Source organism: Parambassis ranga, chromosome 5 (genome assembly GCF_900634625.1).
Source record: "Parambassis ranga chromosome 5, fParRan2.1, whole genome shotgun sequence".
Lineage (NCBI taxonomy): Eukaryota > Metazoa > Chordata > Actinopteri > Ambassidae > Parambassis > Parambassis ranga.
Genome location: NC_041026.1, coordinates 23,963,983 through 23,986,997, shown reverse-complemented (window position 1 = coordinate 23,986,997; position 23,015 = coordinate 23,963,983). Strand labels below are relative to the sequence as shown.

Here is a 23,015-nt window from a genome sequence, read left to right as displayed (position 1 = left end):
GAAGGTGCTGGCAGCTCACTCGAAGCCATGCCAGACAGTGACGTGTGAAAAAAAGGAAGGTCACAAACATTTATGTGTACCAGAGGGAAACTGTGCCCTGAATGTGTTTTTACAACCCTGCCATAAAATGTGACCCTTCAGAGAAGTTGCAACATATGTAGAAAAGAATAATCCGACTGTAGAAAAAAAGTTGAAATGTTTTCAAAGTGTCCCACTTCACATAAAGCCCCAGTGTCCTTCAAAACTGCTTGGAGAGCTCAAACAGTGAGGACATGTTCAAGTATGCAGCTCTTTTATTTCCTTTGCTGCATAGCTAGTTGGCTACAGATGGCTGGTGTTTGCTCTGGGCTAACAAAGCCTGCTGTGGGAGTGGGTCAGATGCTGACTAGTCCTGCTGCCTCTGTGGGAGAGCCGGTACCACATTCCTACAGAAGGTGGAGGACACAGTAGGGTACAGAACCGACAAGTGGGACACCCAGATGAATGATTTGAATGTCTGCCTGTAATCAGTGTAGATATGCTAAATAAAGATGAATATGTCATGGACATGGGCTTGTTTAATTAAATGTGAATCTGGTAATTCTTTTTTAGCAGCCTGATAAGCTGTCTCCAATTAATAACCTTGTTTTTCATGCAAAACGTGGCATTTAGCACACACAAAGCACCAAAAGGACAATGACAAATAAGGGATGCTCACACAACGAGACTGAGAAGAATATGAATGAGACATGTGAGAATAAAAAAAAAGACATGAAATTAAATTAACAAGTTACACAAAAACATCAAGATGGTGCACGGACTGAAAAAGACGCATGCCAAATGTTACAGAGATAAACAAATGATGGCCAGGTTAAAGATGATGTTGACACAGAGAGAAGGAGCATGCTGCCACAGACCACGCGCCCAGGCAGCACGCAGGGCTGCAGTGCAGACAGGGCCCACATCGCACCTTTAGTCCAAGTGTCTCGTGCACCGCGTTGGATTCAGCTGCGCGGCTAGCCCTTCCTCTGGCCTGGGCCATCTGCAGATACATGGACGTCTAAAACAGGAAACAGCAATACAGTCTGGATGTTACGCCACTGATGAGGAAGCACCGAGGCCCTTCTGGAGTCTGTGCTGACTTCCAGACACGATGAGAAAGTCCTCACACTAAAACTATTGCAAGTGCACAAAAAGAAAATACACAGATGTGTGTGTGTTTGTGTGTAATTTTATTTGACCAGATGGTTGAAAAGGCAACAATAATAGTTCTCTATCCCTTCCTATGGTTGAGTCAATAAAGGCCGTCACAGTATGCTACAAACCCCTAAAAGCTGCTGCCAAAGCAAAACATTTATCTATTACAGTTTACCAGCCACACTGCTCACACTTTAAACATGTGTCCTCTTGTATTCGTCAGGATGTGTGTGTGCATGCATCTGTGTGTAGTATATCATTCCATGTTTTTGCAATCATAGTTAACTCCCCAGCTCAGAAATGCTGCGCACACAGGGGTACGACTCGGACCTGCATGTTCAGTGTGACAGAGAAAATAACAGCCCTCTCATTAATGGACTAGAACTGGAACATTCCACTCCGCACCCCATAATGGGAGCTCCAACTTCCAATTACCCAACGTCTCACATGGTAGAGGCTGGCGGGTGGCCTGGATGGATGCATGAAGGGAGGATGGATAGGTGAGCGTCTGGATGAAAGCCCTTCATTAGCGAGGGGTCATGTAGGAACCATATGCAACCAGGGGCTTATGTGAGCTGTTGCAAGTCCTCTGTGATCTCCAGGGAGAATCCAGTGGGAAATTTACATTTTATTTATTGCTTTTTATAAAAGTCCCCAGGTCATCATTAGGGAACAAGTGTGATATTTAAAGAAGAGTGAGGTGTTAAAGGGGAGTGTGGTGAGGTACGGATGCCTGGCTTGGTTTAGGAAATTCAAGAGGTCCCATTAAAGGTTGAGACTAAACAGAGTAGCTTTAACAGCTCACAGGGGACAACAGCTGTGTGTTGGTGAGGCTGATGTAGCTGGCTGCTTTGCCATATGGGGACACGTGGTACCACAGCAGACTTAATGATGTAGAAAATCATCATAAAGTGAGCCTAATGTATTGTGGAGAGAGAGAGAGAGAGAGAGAGTAAGAGCTGGGGTAAGGGAAAAAGGTAAAGGCAAGCTGTGCCATTCATGATGCAGATGGAGACATCTGTTTACTGCTAAATCACCTGCTCGGCCTCTACATTAGTCTTTACTCCTAACCTGAGGTTTGCGTCCTCGGTTGACAAAGGTGCAGACGGGATTGTAAGCTCCTGTCCCACAGACGTACAGCTGAGTGCGGTTCCATGGCTCGATCAGACGGATGAAGTTTGCACACTCCTCCTGGAAACACAAAGACTTCAGTAAATCAAGCTGCAGCACACATGCAAATGTAAAAGAATTCATAGTCGTATTTAATTGGTGCACCTCCTGCTGATTTACCGAATAGAGACTAGCTCAAAACGTTTTAAAAACATGCCAGTAATACTGTGCTTCTATATTTATATATTTGGGCAATCTATTAAACTATCAGCCAGTGGTGTTGTGCTCCCCACCCTGGCCTGGCAGACAGGAGGATGGTGAGATTGACTGGGCCTTTCTGCTTTAATCCAGTTCTGTCTACTTGGCTAGACACGAGGGAACCAGTGTTTTTACTGGGCCAACTCTGAACCAACAGGTGAGTGCCATTTAAACAGGTTACACACGTTAAAACCGGACTGAACAAAGAAGGGAGCTGTATTCTTTTTGATTCAATACATTTAATAAATTGTATATTTTCTTTTTTATATAATATCAAGTTGATGGAATTTACCTTAACTGTAGTTATGAGGGTTGTCAGCACGCGTACTTACATTGGCATCTTTCCCACTCACAAGGCACTCCATCCTTCTTCGTTCAGACACTGGCCAGTGGATCTGCAAGGGGGGAACACAGCACATTTTATAGCTACAATCCAGCCGGTTATACATCACTGGCATTTATTGGATTTTGGGGCAAAAATTGCAAAAAGGGATATCCACCCAAGCTATTATTAGTCCTGCTGGAATTGTCATAACCCAGTTACAGTGTTTTAATGAACCAACACCAGAAAAAGTGCAATCCAACAAAAACTAGATGTGAACTAACCAAAATGACTGCTGGGCCAATAGAGCTGAACATTTTGCCCCAGAGACAGCTGCTGTGAGCACTAAAGTAAAAGCGCTTGCTTCATCATACTGTATTTTAGGGGTAAGGAATCAGGGTGAGGGGAGGTTCAGTATGGGAAGAGACTTACAATATGTGGGTCCTTGTTGATGTCATGGAGATCCAGGGACAGGATGTGGTCTTTGCTGCCAACATACATGCGATCGTGGTCCTCATCCATACGGAGGATCCGGTAGTCTGATGTGTTCAGGAGGTAGGCAAAATGATGGGCGGTAGCAGTAGATCTCAGCTCTGTATGGAGACAGGATTGTAGGCATTAATGACAGCTGCTGTTACACACACACACACAACTGAAACATTCCTCATACCACCCCTGCGTGGACTTATCTGATGGTTTTCCACCACTCCTGTAACTTAACACTGCACATTAGAGACAAGCGCTACTGAGTGTCTGTCACAGTGTGTTGATGGCTTAATACCGCCTGGGTGGATCAAAAGATCGAGAAAGTCTCTCATCAGTGTCAGTGTGTGATTTCCATTGAGGAGTCATAGTCACATTACTTTGACAGGTATGACTAAATTCATGCCACATATAGAGAAGCTTTTAAACTCTATGGACACCACTGTGAAGGTCAGAAGGGTGTGTGCACCTTTGGTAACACAATGCAGTCTACATGTCTTTGCATGTTGAGAGTAACCCAATCTCCTCACAGCTCCGTGTTGGAGTGTTTGTTTGATATGTTCTTCTTGGTTCAGCAATCACATCGAGGCAGAGCATAGACGCCATACGACTGGCTCCATACCCCACCATAGACAAACACACTCCTTCACAATCTATAGGGGAGAGGCATTAGAGGGTGGCATTCACATATATTGTTAGGCAAACACAGAGGTTTCACTCAAACAGCAGGAAAGTCCCGTTTCACTGTTTAGCTTTATTCTATAACCAACCAACCACAAAGAGCTGAACCCCACTTCAAGGTTCTCTGTGTGTGGATTTAACAGTTGAAATGTGGTGGAGGGAAACCTAAGGATAAATTGTCAAATACAGTTAGCTTTGTCTGACTGTTTACATAATGTCACATCAGAAAATAGGTGTATCATTAAAAGTACAAAACAAAATCCCAGATCTGTACACATTAGAAGGGGTCGCATTGAGATTTGATAATCTTTTTGGGGGCAATATGTTTTGCAAGCTCTGTATGTGCAGTCATGTTCTATGTGTTTGAAGTCACTGAGAAGCATTCCTGTGAGGTGTTTCTGAGGAAGAGCCCTGAACACCCAAGCATGCAACGCCATCAACATGTCCACCATCGGACCTTAAAATAAACACATCTAGAGACCTTTTTAAACAGACTCCCTATGGAATCTGATATTACCAGTCTTTCAAGCCAGATCTAAATTTAACATGGGGTTACGTCAATAAGCGAAGATTAATAGCATTAGATTTGCTATGTTTGTATAGTTTGATTTAATAACTGTGCCCACCGGAAGACTGTTTACAGGTCAGCACAGTGATTGGCAGCTGTCATGAGTTCTGTGCGGAGGAGCTGCAACATGTGGTCAGACCCTGTGATTATTTGTGTTCCAGTTTTAAGTTGAATGATGAGTCCCCATACACCCCCTCAGTGTGCAGATAGAAACACACAGGATAACAATGACACACACACATTCTGGGGCCAGTCGAAGCCCTTCCTGAAACAGGTTGTCAGCGACTGCTCAGTATGTGTTTGTTGTCAGAGAGAAGCTGGATGGGGCCATCTGTCAGCTGAGGAGGGAATGTGTACGGTGCGAAGCAACAACTCGCCCTGCACAGAGCTGCACATTAGGAAACACATGTGTAATCTAATCTCACAGTCATCCGTCTAAATGTGCTCTGAATTCTATGTCACAGCTAAAACATGAATAATGAACTCTAATGGAATGTCTTTCCTCGCACCTTATCCTCCATGTCCACTTGTAATGTAGAACAGGCCAGGGCTACTTAGATCATTGCGATGATGAAGAAATCCAACACTGCAGGATGTTCTTGAGCTTTCTATGGCTCTGACAAGGTTATGCTGCACATGGAGCTGACATGGCACTGGGCTTTCTTATGCCATGAAAATAAACCTGTTGAATCATCTCCAAGAAACACATTCTCATAGACATCAGCCCTTCTCAGCTCACTCCCAAAGCCAGCGTTCGCCTCAGGCAGGGCCACATGTCATTGTGCTTGTAAGTGTAATTGGAAAAGCTGGCACTGAGCAAAGACAGAGGTAAATCAAATTTACAAACAATTTCTGATCTAGTCACATTCTGATGGGCTCAGATACATTACACTGCACAGTCAATCCACTGTTTCCCAGACAGAAGTATAAATTCACAGTAGGAGATTACTATTGAAACAGGACAGGCTCAGCGAGGCTGAGCTACTGTGTTCTTTGTCAGCCACATTAGGGCATGACAGCATTTTCCACACACAGACTTATCCTGGAGGTTTAGTAGAGTATGAGTGTGTGTTAGAGCCAGACTCTTAAAGTAGCCCATTACTGCATGTATGGCTTAAGGTTCACTTTGGGGGGTCTGCACACACACAGCGGGGGCTTTGTTTCAGGAACACACTGCTTACCCCCTGTGGAATGGCAATGGCTTTATTAGAGGTGAAAGTAAGTTGGCGAGGGAACCTGATCCTCACATCCCCACCCTTCCATCACTCAGGTATGGTTTTTATAGTATGCACGCACAAAATATTTTTAATTTGTTGTCATTTTCATTCAGTAGTGTGAATGATGCACTAGGGTGTATTTCACACCTGGACTGTACAGAATTGAATGTTCAGGTGTAGCAGTGTGTAGAAAGTTTAGCAATTACACAAGAGTGAGCTGAAGCTTCTCAGCCCAGCAGTGAAGTGGCTCACTTCACTCTCCACTCTCCTCAGTCTGCTGAACAAAGACAGTCTTTCCTCTCTCCCTGCATCTCAAAGGTGCTGTTGGCTACACAGCCCACTGCCTGTTCCCACAACTCAACACTGCTCTCCAACCACAAGAAAGGTCTTTGCTGGTGTTTGAGAACAGAGATCTGAAATAGATTAGACCTGAATACATTCCCCTGTAATGGCAGTATCACATCCACCTGCTATACGTTGTCACACACACACACTGTGGGAAACTCTGCCCTCAGCTTTGACTTGTTCTTTTCTTTGTATCATTCACTTTCAATTTTTCATCAAAAAGTCTTTTTCCAAAAGTCATTCAATTTTTAAAATTTAACAATGCTTGTGGGAAAAAACAACAAGCAACAAACAACAGCAAAAGAAAAAAGAAAATGGGCTGTAAATTTTTACTATTTGAAATAACTATTAAGTTATTGGTTTCTGTTGGTTGAAAGTAAAGTATGGTTTCCTTTTCCCCTCAGCTGCAGGAGATAGGCCTGTTAGTTCTACTGGAAACAACATTTTCCTGCTCATTATACAAATGTGTTTTATCTGCTGCTAGTTAAATGAGGTAGAGAAACATACAGTAGGGGAGATACATGCCTCACTGTCAGACTGAGCCAGACCTCCTCCTCCTCCTGAGAAAATACTTGGCTGCTGACGGTGATCTCCTGAGCTACAGACCTGCATGTTATAGCATATCTCTCCATCTCAAATTAATAGCCAACGGGCCGAGTTTACTTTGGAAATATGTTTGGACAGGAAAAAGTTCACTGGCATGGAGAGCACCTCTAAAATCACAACTCCAGAAATAAGAAAGCACACTGTCTTATATGAAATTATTTCCCACCACGCAGTCACACAAGGGAGAGAGGATACTAGATTTTATGTATCATATTCAGCGTTAATGCATCCCTACCCCGCAGTGTTCTTCTGTAACATTAGAACTTCCTTTCATTAAGAAACAATTACTGCATCCAGCATGGCTTAACAGTACATAGCTCGGCCCACTCAAACCTTTGCTGCCAAAATCACAAGAAGCATCAGGTTAGTGATTGGATCATGGAAAACTTCAGAGAGTGTGTTTAAACATAACACTGACAGAGAGAATTAAGACGGGAGTAAACACACATCCTTGCACTTGACAGCATGGAGTGTACACGCTACATGACACTGATATGGGTGTTCCACCCCACTGCATATTTCTCTGGTTTCAAATTGGGCAAATTAAAAGTGCAGGCCACTGCCAGTGTCAGAGCAGAGCGTGTTGCTGCTTGAAGCCTGCAGTATAGAAGGTAAGGTGGAGGATGGGGTGGAAAGAGACAGACATTTGTGGTTTGCTACTTGGACACTGAACAAGAAGGGAATGATGAGCAGCATGACAAAGATCTGCTCAGTTCACAGCTCTGTGGTTTTAAGTCGTGGAACCTGTGGTTGATAATTAGAAAGTGCAGCCACTGCATCATCCTGTCATTCAGTACAAGGACGACTTTAAGATCTGTGACACAATAAGAGTAGAAAACAACTCTGAATAAAAGTTGTAGTGTTAAATAGGGTTTGAATCAATCTTCTAAAGTCATATAATGAAGTGACAGAAATACACCGTTAGCCCCTGGCACATCACAAACAAGCTGCACTACCTGAGCAGTGTCCTGAGGCAGTTTCCAACCTGTCAGAAAGAGGTGTGTTAGTTCGCACATGAACAAACACACACACGCACACACAGTGGCAAGAGTGATAATTAGGGTGTTTAAAAGGGGGCGGGGGAGGTGGCGTGCTCTCACACATCAAAGACAGAGCTTGTCAGGAATCCTGGCCAAATTTTTTCAACACTGTTAATGCAGAGGAAGAAAACTCCAGATAAGTCAGTCTTATTATTCCTCTGAAGGAAGACTCCATTGCGACAGCAGTGATGGAGACGCACAAAGAAGACTTTTGGGGCATAATTTCAAGGTTTTCTAGCTGGCAGTTGGGTCAACTTTTAACAAGGTGCAGTAATGAGTTGAGACGCCTCAGGCCACAGTGCCACAGTTTAAGAGATGAAGGACATTACACAATGTCTGTTCATTTGTAAATGTCTTACTGTAATTTTAAAGTGTATGCAGCCTGTAAACCAGCATAAAGGTGCATTTATTCACCCAGGTACAGTATCTCACCTTGTTTGTTATGTTAGCCAAAGTAGAGATGAACCTGAGTATCAGGGCTGAGACTAAGCCCATAAACAGCTGCTACCTGCAGAGTGATGTGGAAGGATCATGTCAGTTGTCTTCATCCTACCCCAGCCTGGCGTTCTAATGTTGCTTTAGTAGATTTCTGTTTACCTATCCATTATAAACATGCCAATCTTTCTCAGTAAGAGAATATTCCATGCTTTTCTGTCTGTGATGAAATTAGTCTCATAAAAAAACACTGAAAACTTATTTATAGGAACTAATTTAAACTTTTTAAACAACATAAAATTTTCAAGTTTAAGTTTAAATTTTGTTAAATAAAAATGACATGTGGTATCTAACTGTTGCGTGTAAATCTGACCTAAAAAAAAAAAAGACACAACAAAATGTCTTCTAAATATACACAGTAGGAGCTGGCTTATATCCAGATGCCTCTATCTGTGTTCATTGTCTTATCTTAATCTAGCATAATTTTCTCACAGACGTTTCCTGCATCTTCGGGATAAGGAAGCACCTAATATAGGGGCAATCACTGAGCACATTAACATGAAGATGGAGATTAAAGAAGCTTCTCCTGGTCGTGGACAAGTGCGTGCCACTTCTAATCAGCCAGTTTTGGGGCCACGAGCCCACTTCCTTCACTCTCCTTGTAATGGCTTCTCTCATCACAGCTTGTCTCCATGTCAAACGTTTACATGACTTATTTGGGTTGGTGTAAGCTGCACGCTTCAAATCCTGTGGAGAAGTGACACAGTTGTTAAAGAATGCTTGTGTGATTACTGCAGAGTGGGTATGAGGTTAGCTGTGCTGCTAAATGAAAAGGAACGATGCATGAGAATGCAGCAGCTGCTCAGCTCGCCTTAGTCACTCTGCAGGCCAGAGGATAAGAAGAGTCATCACAGGCTTGAAAAATCTAATAGGGCGCTTTATTCAACAGATGACAAATATGCAAAAGAACAGGATCCAGAGATATGATCTGGCCTACTGATAATGCCAAAGAACCTGACCCACAGAGGAGTGGTAATCTATTGTGATGTGCTCAAAGCTTTGCTGCATCCTGTGGGAGTGTGTCTGCAGCCTGGTGGAGGGACAGGCTCTGCAGACCTCTGCTATGAAAGAAAACACAGACACAACCGCATGCCTGTACGAACACCTGCACGCTAGAAAGCATCAACATGAGAAATGTTTCTTGCTGACTTTTAACTTCAAAATTGAAATTGTGAAATTGACATGGTCTGACACCAAGAATGACAAATACAAGTCCTAGTTCCACCTCTGGGGTAAAAGCAAAAACCAAAGCCAACACATCAAACAAGGGACATCACACGCCACAACTGGACACCTTTGCTCTTTGATGATGAAAAAGGATTCAAAGAAAAATGACAAAAATATCTCACACTACATTAACCGTTTTCTTAAAGAAAAAAAAACCACATAAATAACTGACTTTGTACAATTTCCTATCTAGCCTCATCAGCCATTATTGAACTACAAAAAAAAACAAGCTCCTTCACTATTCATGGTGTGCTGTTTGTATTCTGTTGCTGAGTGCCCTCACTTGGGAAAAGGTGTGACCCTTTCTTGTCTCAACACATGTTGAATGTGATCCGTCATAATGGATATGCACTAAAAGCGCTCCCATATCACACATCATTAAGCACCACGTCTGTCTTCGCAGTATTTCAGACAACGCTTTGTGTCAGGGGGAGATGTGACACTTTGCTGTTTGCCGCTGCCGTCGCCACCTCGTTACTATTGCACCCTGCACCCTTCCACTACCCCCATCGACCTGGGGGGCTCACCAGCTCTATAATTAGGAGCCACTGTAGTGCCCCACCCCTGCTGCATCCACTCCCCCTCCTCACTAATGGCACCAATTTGTATTCACTGTCAGCTCTGATGAGCTCTCATGCGGAGAGACGGCCTTATCACAGGGCCTCTGGCTCCTATCACCTAAGCCCCTCTCCTGTTGCCTGCCAAGTCCAGCAAGCTGATGGACAGGCTGAGTGGGTGAGGGGGTGAGGAGGAGGGAGGAGGACCACATTTGTCTCCATTTTTACGTGAACGCTTATAACAGCAGACAGATGTGCTCTTGAGAATTGACCTAAAATGTATCAGTCTAAGTATAGCAGTATCTTCTAACCTTTAATACATTTTAAGTCAATAATCTGTGCAGTTAGACCTGCGTCCTCTCTGCAAACAAATGAACATCTTCCTCCTCCTCCTCCTCCTCAACCTAGAAGAAACATATAAAAGCAGAGGTCCAGCTGAGGAGGATGTGAAACGTGGAGAACTAGTAGGGAAGGAGATCCTCCCTTGAGAGTCTTGATTTAATCACACACATCTGCACAAATACGGCTGTGTTTTAACAGACATGTGTTTTATTAACAGCCTCCACTTCAGCAGTGACATGTCTCGCCCCGTTCCCATCCCCACATGTCAATGTCCTGCTATCCTTTGGCAACCTGCTCCTGCCTACTGTTGTTCTGAATTAACTGCATTCTCATTTAGAAGAGCCTCTAGACTGAAAAGTTACAGGTTGCTGCCTCCTTCTAAAGTTCCTCAGGTTATTTTAAACGGCACAGATGCTGCTGCCTTCTCTGGATGGCGTTCTGATAGAACCTGCATGTGCGTCTCAGTGGGGTGCTGCAGCTTGAGCCAGAACACACCAGGAGGTCAGAGGTCACTGGACAGAAGCAGCAGTGTTCTATGTTCTGGTTTAATCTGGGATTAGCTCAGGGTCAGGGTTATCTCTCCCTAGCCTGAGTGGAATCAGGAAACAGGGATTGCCTTGGGTAAAGTGGCATTACTGGATGGCCTGTCTAGAATCGCAATGAGACTGTGTTCATCAGAGGTAAAGGAAAGAGTGAAAGTGTATGTTGAGCATGGCTCACTGGGCTCAGGGTTGTAACCTCTCTGCCATCACTCTAACACTTCCCAGCACAGAGAGCACAGAGTTCCAGCTCAGTGGACATCCACTGTGAATTACTACACCCTGAGACCCAATAAATCACTGCTATATGGTATCTGTCTAGCCACAGTTATGTGCATACCTTCTGGCTTCCTGAGTACATCCAGCCTGGTAAATTCATTTTAATGCCGATTTAGTACTGAGGCCAGGCAAGATAGCAGACATGTATTTATATGAGACAGTGCACAGCAGAATTAGCACAAAGACTAAACATAAAACCCCAAAGCCAAAAGGGTCCTGCTACCTTTAGCCTCCCTTATCTTGACCTGGTATGTCTCAGCTTCATGTTAAGGCTACAATCCACACACACAGGACACACTCAGAGGCAAAGACACACTCCACCATCTCTAAGTCCAGAGTGTATGGACCCCTGGGAGAAACAGAAGGTTGTAAGACCTGAGCAGGCTTTGTAAAATGAAGATGGATGTCTCTCAGTTTTATTATCTCTTCAAAGGTACAGAACTCTCCATCTTCACAAAAATGACTGAATAAATACAGTAGTTCATTAAAACTAAAAGAAGAAAAGAAGAAATAGGCCAAAATGATACCTCAAACTTAGCCTCTAAGTTCAGTTGTATTCACACTTACTGAAAGCTGTTTATTGATCAGTCTGCTCAGGGCTTTCCACGATCGTTATAATCACACATCCTAAATGGCATCAAATGTATAGTTTATATATCACAGTTTTAAGCTGCCACAGGCTGACTTCCTGCTGAGTGTTTCTTTTAGTTTCCATGCTGCGCTCGGGTGTAGAAAGTCTTTATCCTCTGCAGTCTCACAAACAAGTATTTACAAGTTTTTTTCTGTCCAATAAAGGGAAGTGCCTGATTATATTTATATGATTCAATGGAACAACATCTTCCTCTTATTTATTTAAAAAGGGCTTTCTTGGCATCCTGAATGCATCTGTAAGAATACCACCTCAGGCAGATGTCTCAGAGCAACAATACATCCCTATGTCTCTCAGGTGCATCCTGACAGGCCGGTGGAAGATTTACAGTTGAACAGACACAGGATATGGCAACTCAATGTATCTGGCCTACTGTCATGCCCCACGGTTATGAATGCCTTATTTGTTGAGCCAGTGGGGGTCACAGTGTAGGAGGCCAGTTGTTCCAGCCCCTTCCTGAGAATGACATGGAGGCAGGACAGATTGTGACAGCAGCCATTGTGGCTGTGCTCCAGGTCTCTGCCTCCCACTGGTCTCCCACTGATCCCTCATCCTGGGTAAGCGCCTGCAGTGCCACCTCAGTGCTCATCTTCCTGTTTGCTGGGTGGGCCGGGTTAAGAAGCAGTTGTAGGCAGGAGAGCTTTCAATATTTTATTTGCCATGTGGAGCTTCTGTGGTCATTAGTCATACTTGGTGTGTTACAGATTAAGTCGACAGAAGCATGAAGCTGTTAGACCTCACCACCCCCCACCCCTACCCCCATGAGCAGAGGCCGATGATCAGCTGAGTTCCGATGTGCCTCTGATTCCCAGGCCTTGGGGACAGGAAGTGGGATTAGGAAACAAATCCAGGTTTTGCCACGTATGTCATCAGCCTCATACATTTTGCCTCATCACTTACTTTCTCTTTGAAGAGCACTCATCTGAAATGACGGTGATTATCCTTTATAAACAGCTCTGTTGTTGTGCTGCTGGTGCAGCCTCGCTAGGCCCGTCAGCCAGGCTGCACTCCTAACACATGCATTCATGGGAACTGAGGGCCACAGGGCTAGGTCCTTCTGAACTCAACTAATATAATTCTGTTATCAAATGAAACCAATCAGGAAACTACAAGACAGCAAAGAGCAAAAGTCACTGATTCCATCATGATCTCTGATGCTATAAGCCTGCTGTTTGTAAACCATGGTCGTTTTAAAGGGCCTTCTAAGGCTCTGCGATCTTATCCTCTTTCTGAGTCAGAACAAGATAATAGCTTCCCTTGAGAACTGACTGTAGGAATCAATCTGGTGGGAGGGCTGTCCCCACCTGGCCAGTTTCTCTTTCTAGTCTTTTTAGAGATTTAGTTTCAGGAGTAGGGGAAAAATTTAAAAACTAAATCAGAAATTATGAGATTAACAAGAGATTACAAACATATTTAGTATATGTATATCCTAACCCTGGCTAAGGCAAATGGTACTTTATTGTATGGTCAACAACTGAATTTGCCCTTTAAGGTGCATAATGTGATGCAGTCCTCACCTCGACAGTTCCTCAAGGCTTTATCTGTGTTAAGACTGTTATTTTGGCAGACCATGCTCTATGCCCATGTATGGCGGTGTTAAGAAGATAGTGGCTCGGGGGGTGGGTGGTGGTTTGCAGGGTCAACGAGTTTACCAAGCCGACTTAGCCATCCCAGTTTGTCACTGGTAATCTCCCGGCAGCTAACAGGGTGATAAAATCAGCCTGATAACTGCAGGGTGATGGACAGAGCGAGAGAGAGAGTGAGAGAGAGAGATGTGTTCGTGTGCATGACTTCTTGGATCTCATCCCTCCGTCTATCTCTCTGACAAGTACAGATAATATGCATAGCAAAGTACCTCACACACAACAAGTGTGACTTGATATTGTAGTGCACAATGCAATCATGAGATATGGGACATAAAGTGAGCTCCTCCACATGTGCAAATCAGTAAGGTACAAAATAAGAGAAAGCAAGAAGCGTGTGAAAGGTTGACACTGGTTCCTCTGAGGTGGAACATGGATGTATTTGCTTTGGCTGCATTGACCAAAAACTCAGCCCTCAGAGGAAAGCAGGAGAGACGTGCAGCCAAAGCATCCTCTTTCTCTCCCCTCTCTCATAAACCCCTTCTGCACAGCCTCTTTCTGCCCCACCATAAACACTTCATTTCTCTCCCAAGTCAGGAAACGTGCTTTCTAAATCAGGGGAGCCTTCTCCTGTTTTTCTCACATTCTTGGCCAAAAAGAATTATTTCAAAGAGGTGGGATGTTTATGAACATAACTCTAACGGCATGTGACCTTAAATAAGGAGCTCATAAGTGGTGAACTTGATGGTTCTTACATTTCGCTCACAGCCCAGCAGGACTTCATTTAGCAAGCAGCTTTTATTTAAACAGGTTAGAAGGAAATGTGCTTGTCAGAATGTATTTAGTGACTACAGGTACAACCAGGTTAAATAGTGACATGTAGCCACTTCTGGGGGTGAAATTCAAGTCCACAGGTTGTCTTGGCAGAGCTCTAACTACAGGGCTATACATCTGCTTTTCAACGAGTGTGTATTACGAGACTCAAATGGCTAAGAAAAACACACTCAGAAAGTATGATTTACACATTTGGACTAATTTTTAACTGTAAAAAATACTGTGGTTCTGTCCCTGTTACATTGGTTGTAGCTGTAATTGCCTACCAAGCCGGGTGCAGATATGCTAGTGGCAGAAATATCGATTTACCCTTTTCTCCTTTCAGCTGCATTCTGCCGTGCTTTTGGGAGCTGAAGTACTGCTGTGATTGAAAGTCATTCTCTCAGCTCAGCCTCCCCTTGGTACAGCCAAATGTGAAGAGACAAAACAAACCCTCTTTCTCACTCATCACTTGATTTCCCTGCAGCTCGTCTACACACTAAAATTGGCAAGGTGACCTTGATGAGGGAAATACCAACTGTCAATCATTGATTGCCAGGACTTTTTACACATTCACTTAAGGGCTCCCCTTTCAAGTTTGATCAATATCAGCCAAAATGTAGTCAGAGAGTAACTCAAAAGGGGTCATTAAGAGAACAGGGTGCCTCAGGAAAGGCATGTTAAATGGCTGGACTATACAGCAGAATGAGGCCAGGGCTGGGCTCCCATACACCAGTGGTTCCAATTATGTGTTTCCTGCATCCATCCTACTGTCATCTGCCAACATATGAATTCAACAGACTAATGTGTAATAACACTTGATTTACTGCTCATTTGGCAACTTTGCACCTGAAATTGAAACTTGGCTCAGGGCTTTGTTTTTTGTTCCTCCAAATAAATTAATGACCCCAGATCTGAGGGATCACTTTAACAAAACATTAACATCAAACATTATTGTAACTTCACAAAAAGATGTCTAAGACCTCAAAAATTAGACCTAAATTGGGAATTATCCTTTGATCCTTTTCAGCTGAAAACACCTGTTAAGCATTGACCATTTGGCCATTTTTCAATAGAAGCTAAATCCTCTAAACATGAGAGAATACCTGAAACCTTGCAGCCTGAAGACATTCCACAGAAAAACTGAATCCATAAATGGGAAGTAATGTAAACTGTGCCAAGGTAATAAACCTGCAGGATGGCTGTGGAAATCTGAAAAGTGCTGGGTGAAAAGGTTGATGCCCTGTCTCATTATTCCTGGATAGCATATCTGACATGGAATCAACTGTTAATCCAGAGAAAATCCTGCTGGGTTTTTATACCAGGATGGCCTCACAGCAGGTTGTGGGAAGTGGCTGAGGGATTGCTGGGCTGCGTTGCCACTAAGCCACGACTATAAGCATCCCACTCTGACCACAACTGCTCTGCACTCCCCATAATGACTCATTGATCTGAGCTTCTCAATCCGTGCCTGCCTTATCTCAGCTAATGGTGCGGCATCATAGTCTGTCACAGGCCGAAATCTCTCTGAGAGCGAGTGCACTTAGAGGTCAAAGCTGTTGCTCTCCAGTAGTGTTGCACTACAACCAGGTGGAGAAAAAAGCTTTCTGTATCCTCCTAAACACTTGGCTTTTTATTTGACAAGTCCACACTTCCTTTAACAACCACATTGTTGTTTTGTTGAGGAGTGGTTAGATATAGTATCCCTAAAGGACTTCCTTTTATCATTTCAATAACAAACTCGCACTTCACACATCCATAATTCTTCTGGGTGCATGATAGCCTGGCTTTGACCTCAAACATTTGAAGCTTACAATGGGACTCTCCTACACAAACCCATGGAAAGGCTCCCAAATCCACAGTTATTTATAACGTTTGAGGCTGGCATGACAGCAGATCACAGCAGGGGGAGTAGGTGGGAGGGGAGGAGGGTAAATGAAAGGTCTAAACAGAGCAAACAAGTTCACTGTACTACAATACATGTCCTCTAGCAGGCTCACTTTGTCTGCTTTTTCTATTTGCCAATGCAACTGAGACTAGAGAATCACAACACACTGTGGATTATTGTCCGTCTGACTCTTTTATCTATTAAAAGCCACAGTGTCTTTTTACTTGATTTCCTTCAGGGTCACTTGACTAGGAGGACAAGTGGTTTAACCTAATTTCCTTTACAACCTATGGTGCATCTACTCTGAGGGAGTTCATTTAATTAAGTTTTCTTTGTATCCATCCACAAATCAAACTGGGACAGAACCCTGACATGATCTAAAGTCAACTGATAGTAAAACAGCAAAAAATGTAACCTAAACTCCTCATCTCTATCCCATCATCATCATCATCATCATCTCCCTTCCTCATTAATCCAGAGGAAACCTGACTCTCTTGACTCACTTGTGCCTGAGGTGACATTCACACATAGAAGCAGACATGCAGACACCCTGACAGCTGTGGAAATACACCAGGCTTCTGCAAAAATCAAAACTCGGCCACCCTGAGAGATTTTTAATGACCAGTCAGTCTTTCCCCACTTGGGTTTAAACCTGACACACTTGACAGCCCTGACATTTGACTGACAGGCAGGATATCCTACTCCAATACCCTTCTTTTGAGTAGCTCTGGCAGTAGTAATGAGCTACAGGAGCGGACGGAAGTATAGATTGCAAAGTGGCTAAAATACAGCTTTTGTTCTGAGTGAATTCCTAGATGGTACAGACAAGAAACACAGGAGGGAGGAGGCACTACAAGCCCACAGAGTAGGCTTTCTCACTGTGAAACACACTTAAAACCTTCCAAGTTAAGAAATTAAGAGACAAATAAAAGCCGGAAGAGGATAATGACACATACAGGTTGGGCAAAGCATTTTTGGGGCCCCATGTAACTGAGATAATTGTAGAAAATCCCAGGTTATCCTAGTTTCAGGCAGTGTTCTGCTTTAAAAGAGCTTGAGGGCTCCTCTTTGGTGTGAGGACCTCACTGAGTGTTTAGAGCAAGATTAACAAGGTGTCAAAAAACTGCAAAGGTCGTGCTGATGGTAGAAGAAGATTAAATGTGATCCACGAGTTACGTTGAAGAACATGGCAGTATAGTAAATCTTACAAAACGTCTGGAAAGTTATCCTCCAAGGTGCCGATCCGCTTGTCTGATTAAGGTTTAGGCAAACATCTTAATGTGAATAAATTGACTATTTTAAATAAAATGTAATAAAAATACAGTTGGGACTACCAATGATCTCTGTAAAGCTTTTAAAGACTTTAAATGTAGCCCGACTCACTTCATTCTTAATTACTAATACGATCATTTGAGGGCTTCGTTATTTACAGAACTTGCTGAAACATCCAGTGCGGCTGTTGTTCTTCATGAGAGATCAGTTTGTGGAGGGAAATTCCTCATTCTCACACTCTTCCACGGCCCTACAGCACTCAGCAATTAATTGTCAACTGAGTATGAAACTCTTCATGGGTCGAGACCTATATGTCCCAGGGGAGACCACATTAATAGGCTTCTCTTCGCCAAAGAGAATACAACCCAGCTCCAATTTGAAAGCTGTTAATCTGGCATGTTATCATTGGCTCCATTGACACACGATACTGTAGAGGGTCTATAGTTAAGATTGTAAAAGCAAGTGACACATGACTTCCTCGTGTGTCAGTGACTTCATCCATGAGTTTCATTTTAAATTTATTGAAAACAACAGCAAAAGTTTGTCCCATAAATCAGAATCAGAAAGAATCAGAATCAGAGATACTTTATTAATCCCAGGGGGAAATTTCTTAAATGTATACACTTGCCCCTCACACACTGCTGCACTGGACCAGAACACACACACATTATGCTTTTGTTTGGTTGCTCAGCTCCCCAGCAACCTAATCTGACTTTCTCTCACTCTCACTTCATCAACACTGTGCGCTATGCATGTCTGTGAACAAGATGAAGCCTCCTGCGATTCTCCAGGTCCAGGCCCCACCCGCATGATGTTTCAGCAAAGCATTTTAATTGACACAACAATTAAGCCAGACAAGTCAAAACAGAGCTCTTGTAGAACCTCCATGTGGGGAGAGAGAGAGAGTAATCTGCTTCCCCAGGCAAGTTTATCTTGAGAATGTGCAGTATTCATCTGAGATGTATGGCTTGTACATCAGCCAGAGAACATTCAGTGCAGAGTAAATATTTGGGAATATTGGGAAAAATGTATGATTAGTGGCAGTATATCACTTCTGGGAGTAGCAGGAGATTAATTAGTGTACATCCCCATTAAAGGGTCATGCTGTATTTAAGCCCATTCAAAACAAATGATGTATGTTAGAAAGATGGTAATGTTTCAAAACAGAACACTGGTTACTTTCCCCCCCTTTTTTAACATCTGAAGTTTTTTTTTCAGAACATTTGTAGACTGCAAACATCATTGCAGTTAGTACTTTAAACTCAAATAGACTTTAATGCAGCAATAATTGAAGCTGACATGATCTTAACAAACCTTCAAGTCTCTGCAAGTTGACTTGCCCACCACCAATGCTGGATGAATTCATGATGACATGATACAAGTGGCTTTTTCCAATACAGGGAAATAAGCCATAAATATCAGCTCGCTCCACATCCCAATGAGGTTAACAATGATGTATTTCTCACAACAACTCACTTTTTCAAACATTTATCACATTTAACCTGAAGGTCCTTTTTATTTCCTAAAAGACGTGACAGTGATGGAGTCAGAACCAGGCTGCAGATACCAGTTTCACTGACATGGAGCATTTAACAGGAAAATAGATGGAGTGCCAAGGTAAAAAGAGTGAGAATATAAAGGTAACCAGGCACAGTCCTGTGACTTACATCTCTTGTGGAAACAGCATTTAATGAAATGTTTACTTGACTGACAGTAGACCTTGTGTTTGAGACAAAAAGGATGATAATGTCCACAGTCACATAAACAGACTTAGTATCCACCATCACAATAAAGTCACAAATTATAAAGGAGAATTAAAAAGGAGATGAAACTCTTTGGCGGGTAAACTATCAGGTGTGTCTGTGATAGGCTGGGGTCATGACAGCTCTTTTCAGAGCCAGCTTAGACTTCCCCTCTAATTAACGCATGTGAAAATGAATTTTCTTGACATCTTGAGAGGAGGCTTTTGTCAAGCACATTGCCAACAGAGAAAAAGTGTTAAGCAGGCAGAGGTCGGCCCCAGCTGTAAAAAGACTCCTCACTGCATCTATCAGCGACTCTGGTGTGTGCCCGTTAAAAGCTATTTCAGAACTTGACACAACTTGGTTGTTGAATTCTACAAAAGGTTCTTTTCTTCCTATCATGTTTCGACAAGGTGAAAATAGTGAGGTGATATGATGTAACTCAGACTGGGTGAAATCCTGAGGTTTCTGTGATTTGAGTTTGAGTTCTTAGTGTACTATTGTTTCAACTCCAGGTGACACTCCTGTTTTCCCTTCAGTCATGCAAATCATATTAAATGCAGTCATCATTTAATTGTGCCTGAATTTAAACTGAAAGCACTTACAGCAATCCAGCTGTTACAGCAGCTATTTCCAATGGAAACTAAAAAGTACCATAAAGGAGTTTATACTCAAACATAGTCCGCACACTACAGCACTGCCAGTGAGCTCTCAGGTGTCTTGGAGAGTAACCCACAGACACAAACACATGACTGAGCTTTGCTGTGGACTTACTTTAACACAGTGGCTGAAGAAATGCTGCTACTGAGTGTGCCATCCCCACAGTGCATCATTAAAGAACGCTGCATCCCACCTAACCATTGTTTATCTCTTTGCCGCTAATTAGTTCCGATCAATTACCTTTACTCAATGCAGCTTCCGCATTTAAGAAAACAGGAAGCTCTGCTTATTCATTACCGCTCTTTTTGCCAGTCCTTTAAATACTCCCTCGGGTTGGTTCCACTAGACTTTTTTTCAGCTGGGAGGGCTCCATTAAAAAGCTATCACTCAACCTAGAGTCCAGCACATGTCAGAGGTGGGCTGGGACCCCCTCTTGGGTTGTGCGCTGTGATGGAAAAATTGGAGATTAACTGACTTAATTACAGGGTTTAAAACAGCAAACACTGGTCACAGTTGAGCTGCATTACTGAGCTCTGTCTGACAGTTATGAGCAGAAGAGAAGAAACACTTTCAAAGGTGGATGACAAGCTCAGTTATTACCCACCTGAGATGGAGTTAGGAAGTTTGTTCTAGCAGAAATACAACCACAATGGTGATGAATGTATAGGTGTCTGCCTGATTACACACCGGCAGAGCTGAACTCCAGTTAAGTGACAGAATATGACACATCCATCAGTATACAGTTACTGATAGGACTATCTGTATGTGCAACATTTCTTTCTAACCAGGAAAGTTCACCCAACACTTTTTTGCAACTCTATTCCTCACTGTTCACCCCTGCTGTCTGTTGAATTTCCACCCTGGAAGGTAAAACATAGACATGTCAAAACTTGGCAAGGTGGGAGAAGTGGAGTGGATTGAGGAGGGGTAAAACCTGATCCACGCTGTAGCCCATGAGACTTTGGACTGATTCAGAGCTGGAAGAAATAGAAAATGGGAAAATAGAAGAGAAGTAGGAATGAAATCCAAGCTGCACTCTGCCTGCCCATCTTCCTCTTTTCTCTGTGTCGGCCTCTCTCTGTCAGAGCGCTTCATCTTGGACTCCAGGCCCGTTTGTCTTCTCACAGAAAGGAAATGCAAAGTAGGCTGCTCCAAAACTCTGGGAAACGCCACAGGACGTCCCTCGGGGGGGAAATTAAATACAACCACTAAGATCCACACAGTAAAGTGGCAATAAAGTATTCATTAACCCTCTATTGAAGAGCTAAGCAGGGAAACAAGCAACTGAGTTAAGAAGTCAAACAGGGACTAAGCACACACTGTAACACCACCCCTCTCCTCTCAAGATTTACAAAACAATGAAAGACTCAGAGCTCAGGAGCATGTACACCTCTCTCAGACAAGCATGGAGATCACCGAATCAAAGAAGAGATGTGAGTGGTGGAACAATCTGTGCATCATTAGGGCATTACCAAAGAGTTTCACAAACATTCCCCCTGATGCACACAATCCTCTGTGCTTTCATGTACCAACACATCACCCACTACTGCTTTGGCAACAAGCCAGACAGGAGAAGGCGACGTAAACAGTTGCCTTTGCTCTTCCTGACTTTCATTTTCCCTCCATGAGAACCTCATTTTTCACCTCCACTTGAAACCCTTGTCCTCCCTTTGCATCTCCACAGTGGTGCTCCTAAGAACTGGACTGAAGAATCTATAGGCAGCACAGAGAAAAGCCAGCAGGATGCTGTGCACCGCATTCATTGAAAAAAAAGGGCTGATGCCAGTTTGACGCCCACCCACAGGTCTCCCAGAATGTGAATGAACTTCTGTGAAAAAGAGGCAAACCTACACAAACGCCCCTGCAGCTATAGGACCTTCACAGGGGGAAGAGTGTGTGGGCGACGTCAAACAAACACAACAACAACAAGGGGAACTGCATGCCAGGGTTCTCCTCTTTTTTTTTACTCCTTCACCAATCAAGAGGAGGCACATCGCAGGAGGGGGGCCTGAAAGGATGGGTCGTTGACAAAAACAGCCTTTCGGGGGGTCACTGCTGGCCCCGGCCCAGTCTGAATGGGTGTGATCGAGTGTCCATCCCCACACACTGCTATTAACACCTACTCCACCAACATGCAGGAGGCAGCAATAGAAAAATCTCCAAATCAGCATTTCAAAACCACGCAACTACAAAGGCATCAAAGTGCATGCTTTGTATTATGCCTGAGTGCTCTTATAGGCTAAACTCTTCAATGTGTCTTCCAAACAGCCTCATTTCCCCTTACCATAGTGGAATGGTGTATGACCTCATCAGATGAGGAGGTGGGAGCAAACATGCTGAAAGGTCTGGATGGGAGGTAAAATGCTGACTGCTGTTTGCTCATAAAACACTCGAGTGAACTCTGAAACAGTGATAGTATGCAGTTCGTCTAAACTTAAACTGCTTTCCTTCTAACAAAATGGATCATATAGAGCTTGATGTTGAACATTTGCTGGTCTAAATTACTGAAGGAAACCACTAAACTCCCCTAAGTAGATGAGGTCAAATGCTGCCTTGAGTCTGTATTCTATCATAAACAGTACTCTCAAATTATCTGAAACTTAATATAAAGCCAAATTACCCCAAGCCTGGCTCCGATCAGTCTCACTTTCACCTTTTGATCTGATACGTAATCCAACCAAATTAATTCCACCAACTGCACTGATTAACCACTGATTAACAGCAGGCAGACACATCATACATGGAGCACATGCTGCAGCTAAAAAGTTTATTTATGCATGGCTTCTATTCTTTATAGCTCTATGCTTTGAACAGCCATTCCAATAGAGACCTAATTCACTTGTCTGCAACCACCATGATGTAATGTTTGTGTATATTTTCAATCAAACCTTATTAGGAGCTATAATGATACTGCAAAATCACCCTTTGTGTTAAAATAATTCAATGATTTACAGTTTAAATCTCGCACAGGTTATTTTTCTGCATTGATGGCTTTATTTTTATGACTCTGAGGATACTTTCCTGATCGCATTCCAATAGTGAGTGCAGTATTACAATCCTGACAAAGTACATACTTCCCTTAAACTTGTCAATCTGACATTACATACACTTTGGTCCAGGATAAAGTTTATTATGAAAACCTTAGGGGTACAGTACAGGTGTG

At 43.2% G+C, this 23,015-nt stretch overlaps 1 protein-coding gene across 5 annotated transcripts in view; it reads right to left on the bottom strand.

Moving 5' to 3' along the window:
• The window catches only part of sema3fb (sema domain, immunoglobulin domain (Ig), short basic domain, secreted, (semaphorin) 3Fb), a 54,784-nt gene that overhangs the window by 16,384 nt on the left and 15,385 nt on the right, over positions 1 to 23,015 (bottom strand). For 3 of the 5 annotated variants that reach the window (XM_028405638.1, XM_028405637.1, XM_028405639.1), the window contains exons 3-6: positions 3,299 to 3,459; positions 2,877 to 2,939; positions 2,248 to 2,367; positions 950 to 1,039 (exon numbers count right to left, since the gene is read on the bottom strand). In XM_028405638.1, the coding sequence (XP_028261439.1) occupies positions 950 to 1,039; positions 2,248 to 2,367; positions 2,877 to 2,939; positions 3,299 to 3,459 (434 nt within the window). The remainder of the gene's footprint in view (positions 1 to 949; positions 1,040 to 2,247; positions 2,368 to 2,876; positions 2,940 to 3,298; positions 3,460 to 23,015) is intronic. The other 2 variants (XM_028405641.1, XM_028405642.1) reach the window with 1 other exon arrangement.